The following is a 6,286-nucleotide window of genomic DNA, read 5'->3' as shown; positions in this document are numbered from 1 at the left end:
GCTCTGCAATTGGCTGGCAACCGGTTCAGGGTGTCCCCCGACTACTGCCCGTAGACAGCTTGGATAGGCTCCAGCATGCCCCGCGACCCTTGTCAGGATAAAAGCGGATTGGAAAATGGATGTACAAAGTCTGTACAAAGTCATTCCAGTTACCCCTTAAGCTAGCCGAGGGAAATTGTGTGCCAAAGCCCCCACCCATCCCCCTCATTTTGAAGTCATTTTGGCCGTGATGAATGAGTATCGAATGCAACTGCCAGGGGATGTATACTTTTAATTGTCCTCAGCCCGTTAATATGAGCTCAAAATGGAAACACAAGAAAAATAAAATAAAAATTTTAAAAATTCCACATCCCATTAAAAACTCTTTTTTGCCCCCAAATCACTCTAATGCAGTCCTTCATGTTCAGTTTGGATCGCCAGTTTCGCTTTTACTTTTCTATTTGTGCACCAACATTTTGCATTGAAAGCACGCACAGCATAAATTTGACCTTTTTCTTCAAGGGTGCCTCGCGACTGAAACGAAAAGTGACTGTTGGATAATAGTCATGACAAGTCCACATTCTGCGTTATAGACTAAATCAAGGTTTAACCCCGCCGCCCCTGCCTTAATTTCGGCTGAATATTTTAAAATAATGCTAAATCATTCTATACCTGTTTTGGGAAACTATCACATTTGGGAAAAAAATTGATGGTGGACACTGAAAGGATCTTTAAAGGATAAAATGTATCTGAAGGAATGGTGAGTAAAGCTGCAAAAGTATCCGTCTTTAAAAAAAGTGATCAGAAACTACACCCAAATAGTAAATTTTAGGGATGATTCTAAAATGCATTACGACCTTAAAAATGCCCTCCATTTGACCTTCATGAACTTGTGAATGCTCACGGCGAGTTGGTCATTGTTTCACGAGTTGTCGCACAGCAAAATTCACAAGAGGTTGTTGAAGAATGACAAAAGTCCATTTCGATGCCCGCCTGTGACTTTTCCACTCCGTCGGAATCTGCGTCGTAACGTGCTGATGACGCAAACTCTGAACTCGGTGGCCGCTGCCCTCTGAGAAAATCCCGCTTTGTTCATCAACTGTTCGCCGCCGTTTTTGGTCTCAGGTAAAAATGCGAAGAGCATGACGACGAGGACTGTCAATGGACCAAGAAATGAATTGGCTGTTTCACTCCTGCTGTGAATTTTGCCATTCAGCTCATTGTTAGAAAGCACCAAGTTGTGCAAAAGGCACTGAAACATTGAACAGTTGGCCGCGTCATCAAATGTTTAGTGAAGGTCAAATCAATAACATCCATTAGAAAGCATTTTAGATTGATTCAGAATTCCCCACCCCAAGTTGAATATCTTTTTTTTTTCTGAGGAATGTATTTGTGAGCAGGAAAGGAGAAAAAAAAAAAGTAACAGTGAAATTTCACCCGCCGTGAACCTGAGTAGCGCTTCGTGCTCATATGGTCTCCTCCACAATGAACTCGATGGAGTGCTGCGGGGACTGCGAGCCGTCCATCATGGTGATCTCGCTGCCGTCCATGGTGATGGTGGGGATGGTGATGCCCTGCGCTCCCAGCATGGACGAGGGCAGGATGACCACCTGCGACGTTCCGTCCATGCCGCTCAGCTCCTCGGCGGGGATCATGACCGCCTCGCCGCCGCCCTCGCCCGCCTGCAGCACGTAGATGGTCTGCATGCCGCCGCAGTCGTCCTCCACCTCCACCTGGGTGGCGTCGGAGGTGGCGGCCAGCGAGGACAGCACTTTGGCGCCCTCCAGCACCTTCTGGACCTGCGCCGCCTCGTTGGCGCTGGCCACCTCCTCGGCGGCCTGGGCGGCCTGGTCGCCGTGCTGCCGGATGTGCTTGTCCAGGTTGGAGCGCGAGCGGAAGGCGGCCGGGCAGTTGGGGCAGGGGTAGGGCTTCTCGCCGCTGTGGGTGCGGGCGTGCTCGGTGAGGCGGGCCGCCACGCTGAAGCTCTTGCCGCAGATCCAGCAGCAGAAGGGCCGCACGCCGCTGTGGATGCGCTCGTGGTCCTGCAGGTGGGGCAGCTGGCGGAAGCATTTGCCGCAAGTGGTGCACTGGCGGAGGACGGCGGCAGAGGAAAATGCAACACTTGTGAAGAGAATGTCAAGAAACCGGGTTGGGGGCTAACCCCATCAATATTCTGCCACTCCTATTTCGGAAGAGAGATGCTGCATGGCTGCCAACATGAAATAAATTGCCAGAGCGGCACCCGGGGTTGGGTTGATGTCACCGGCATGGCAAAGATGGTGGGCCGTCAGTGGAAATGGGCAGGGGGGGATTCCAAGATTAGTAACAGGCAGAAAGGGGAACTGTCAGCCTCCAATTCAACCCAGACATTAATCACAAGTACAGCAAAGGAGGAAACACCCGCAGGAGACGCGCGCACACGGTGCAAATGGCTGCCGTCCAGAAGTGGCGAGATGGCCGCAGCGGGGAGCAGCGTGTGACCGTGAATGCTAGATTTCAATTGGCGATGTAGGTCACGAAAAACTGGGCTGCTACGCAAAGAGGATTTTTCATGATTTTCTTACCTCAAAGGGCCTTTCGTTGGTGTGAGTTCTCATGTGAACCTGGAAGGTGGAGTTGTAGGCGAAGCCCTTGAAGCAGATCTCACACTCGAAGCGGACTCGGCCCTTGGGCTTGCTCATTTTGCCCTGGCAGTGGGCCAGCACGTGCTCCTCCAAGGCCTTGTTGGAGATGAAACGGCGGCGGCAAGGCCGCACTGGGCACTTGAGCGGCGTCTGGCCGGTGTGCGACAGCCGGTGGAGGTCCAGGCCCTCCTGTGTCATGCAGCGGTGGCCGCATAGGTCGCACTCAATCTGGGGGGGAGGAATGGTTCCGACTTTTAGGTCGAGGCAAAGTCATGCATGTCATGGACGGGAACGACCACCTGCGGTGATTTTTAAACCGAGAGAAAAGTTTCTAGCCGCGGTCCAAGTCAAGTTGGAAGCGGCGTGGGAGCGATGCCAAACACAGCTTGACGAAGACTGGGAGGCAGCGCCGGGCAAGTAACGCTGCAATTTGTGAACGGATTGTGGATGCTTGGGGTAACGTATTCGCTTGCGCGGTTGTTCGAGCTTTCTGAGGAGCCGCACGGCAACGAGACCGACTGTGACAATGACACGAGGGGAACCTGGCGTGTTTGATTGAGAGCTCGCCCGGCCGGCTGTTCATTTCGGATACAGAAGAGGACGACTTTGAGGGATTTCTGGATGAGTTAAATACTTCAAAAAAGGAAAGCCAAACTCAGTTTTGCTCCCGCTGACTTTTTAAAAACGTATGCTAGCGCGCATGAGTGCTACAGTTTTTTTGTTTTTTTTTTTAAAGGTAAACATACGTTTTATCATGCCTGTGTCCAATACGGCACCGGAAACTGACACTGCGACTTTAAATAAGGTGCGCCGTAAGGTCGTGAAAATACGGTCAGTTCCGAATTTGAAGTGTGACACCTGAACTAAACCGAACAACTTGCTCAACTTTCTTTCAACTTTCTGTGGAGCATAGCAGCAAAAGGTTTCTTTATAGCGCAGTTAACTTCTTTTTACACTCGTGCCACAGATAATGTTGCACTTGTACAGCTGTTGCAATGATGCTTAAAATTTGTATTCCAGAGCGGGGGGGCATGATTTGTAACGCTCACCTGTCCAGTGGAGCGCCCCCGGCCTTGTCCTCGCCCACGTCCGGTGTTCCTTTCCTCTTCAGAGCCGGTGCAGCGCTGCTGGTGGATTTCCAGCACAGACTCGTTGATGAACTGGGAGGAGCAGTGGGGACAGACGACGGGCTCCTTATCTGAAATGGAGGACAAGTCCGAATGTCATCGTGAATGCTTGTTTTCGACATGTGCTTTGAGATTGGCGGGCAACCAGTCCAGGGTGGCCCTCGATTCTCACCCAAAGTCAGAGACTCTAACGAGGACAAGTGCGAAAGAAAAATCAATGGATGGGCGGGTGGCGCAGACAAGTACAAGTGCTGTTCATTCGCATCGATTCGGAAAACACTGATTGGGCCAAATGTGAGTAATACCAAGTGAAGTCCTGCTTCAATTCACCGAGAGAGAGATATTGGACTCCATCTTAACAGCGCCGCAGTAATCATCTCTTGTTTTGAGTTTCAGGAAGCGTACAGATTTCAATTTAGGAGCATTAATAAGCGATGACAGTATCATTGGATTCTGCGGGGAGAAAAAAAGGTCGCATTGGCTCATTGACACTTTTCCACTTCATTCGCTCCTAAATGAAGGGAGTTTTTTCCGACTTGCAGCCCAAAAAAAAGAATAAATTAAAAACACACACCCAAAAAACAGCCAGAATAATAAATACTGGGAGGCATCTTTCACAGATGAACATGAAAAGAGATTTTTCAGTTTTACAGCACGAGAATAAAAATACAAGAGTTCCCGTTGAAGACATCGTCTCATTCTTACAGCGGCGACGTAACTAGAATTTATATGCAGGGCGAAACATGGATGCAGTCAAGCACTAACCGACGCTAACGCAGTCGTATATTGTCATAATTACAGTAAATAAATGTTACACTTGTAGGCTGAATTTAAAACCGATGAAAACAGTCAGCGTGGCTGTAATTGACTGCGCCTTCTGGCGCCGCGTGACAACGTCATGCTACGCACTGTGCAAACTAGTTTGACAACACGCCGTTGTAATGGGAATTGGACATATAACAGCGCTAAATGGAAGTAACTGTTTGTACTGATGAGAAGTTATTTTGCAGATAAGCAAAGGTGCCTGCTCATGCAACTCGACTGCATTCTGTGTAGCTGTTCAAAATGCTGATTGTGCTGACCTTTGCCCCTCCCAAATAGAAGAAAATAAGATAAAACGACAGCGCAAGACGCGGGGGGCGGTGGGGGGGGGGCCCCCCTTGACAGATCTGTGAACGGCGTCTCTCCACAATTTTTTTTTTTCCTTCTCGAATAAATCTCATCATCATTTTTTATAATACCTGTTGTCTTGGCTTCCCTGGACAAGACAACATGCCGTTCATCTCCTTCAAACAGTCGAGGACCTCCTATTTTAAATGAAGCAAACTGTAAATATAAACACTTTGTTTTATCATAAAGAGGCACCTACGCGAGTTCATCATAGTATCCTGTCCCCCCCACAACTCTGCAAATGTGGGCACTCGCAAGTCAAGGTACCACGGAAAATACTTTGCTTGAGTCATTATTATGCCAAATTATATTGTCCCCAACTATGTTGATGTTCTCTATGAGGTGTTTTTTTTTTCCAACTTGAAAAAAATTCCCGGAATTTTTGCTACCTTAAGCGCGAGTCCACAGTGCTGCTCAATCTAAACAATCAAATGAAAGTGACACGCCATCCTGCAATTGGATCGCTCACCGACACATCAGCGGTGGCAGTTTCCGCTTGGGTAACTCTTCCAACATTTAGTCATGCTCAAGAGTCTCTGCTGATCAAGTCGGCAATTTATCAGTTACTGTCCTGGGTCGATATGGGCGAAGTCAGGTGGCCGGCCCCCTGCCGGGGCTGAAATGTGTTGGGGGGGTGGGGGGGAATGCTGACACTGATGGTTCCTCAAAACGGCACGTCAAGGCGTGGTCACATCAGCAGCTCGCAATCTGCTCTAAACATCTGTACCTTTCGACGACAGTCGGGACGAGCAACCCACCCGGCCCCTACTTCTCCTCGGGAACCAACCAATTCAACCTTTATGAAGGACAATCTCACCCTTTCGCCTGAGGCTGATCAACGGATGAATGTCCTCAATCATCTCTCGCCGAGAGCGCCGTACCTCTGACCCCTCCCTCGTGTAGACTCGTCAAGCTTGACTAATGAGCCCCCCTCCGGCCCCCCATTCCCACCCCAGTGATTAAGATGAAGTGTCGGCATGTTGACCCGATTCATTTACCTTCACCTTTACCGTTCCGTTTCACTTGAGACACGGATCAATGCAAAAGTTGTTGACCTAATGCACGGGCGCAACAATGCTTGTATAATACGAATGTATGTTCGGGAATAAACAAGACAGGCCACCCGGGTGGGCGGGCGTTTATCGGAGAGTAAATAGTAATTCACTGGAGGTTGTACTAATCAGAACGTCATCATTGACTGGCTCCTATGGCGGATTTCTCGTTTCACACTCATCCCTCATTTTTTAGTTCAGAACGGAACCCAAAATGAGGGGACGGGGACGACAACGTAAGACAGAGATTTCACCGACGCAAAGGTTTTCCTGCTCGAGTGCATTGTTCCCGCTGACAATACAAAGTGCGTGGGGGAACGGTTGCCACACGGGG

The 6,286-nt window shown here is 49.3% G+C and overlaps 1 protein-coding gene across 3 annotated transcripts in view; it reads right to left on the bottom strand.

Moving 5' to 3' along the window:
• Window positions 1-255: 255 nt before the first annotated feature.
• The window catches only part of znf574 (zinc finger protein 574), a 15,063-nt gene continuing 9,032 nt past the window's right edge, over window positions 256-6,286 (bottom strand). For all 3 annotated transcript variants that reach the window (XM_019896143.1, XM_019896145.1, XM_019896144.1), the window contains exons 8-10: window positions 3,653-3,801; window positions 2,544-2,831; window positions 256-2,066 (exon numbers count right to left, since the gene is read on the bottom strand). In XM_019896143.1, the coding sequence (XP_019751702.1) occupies window positions 1,446-2,066; window positions 2,544-2,831; window positions 3,653-3,801 (1,058 nt within the window). In that variant the 3' untranslated portion in view covers window positions 256-1,445. The remainder of the gene's footprint in view (window positions 2,067-2,543; window positions 2,832-3,652; window positions 3,802-6,286) is intronic.

The sequence above is a fragment of the Hippocampus comes genome, unplaced genomic scaffold (assembly GCF_001891065.2).
Source record: "Hippocampus comes isolate QL1 unplaced genomic scaffold, H_comes_QL1_v1.1 scaffold55, whole genome shotgun sequence".
Lineage (NCBI taxonomy): Eukaryota > Metazoa > Chordata > Actinopteri > Syngnathiformes > Syngnathidae > Hippocampus > Hippocampus comes.
Note: the sequence above shows the minus strand (reverse complement) of the source record. Positions and strands in the feature narration are given on the sequence as shown.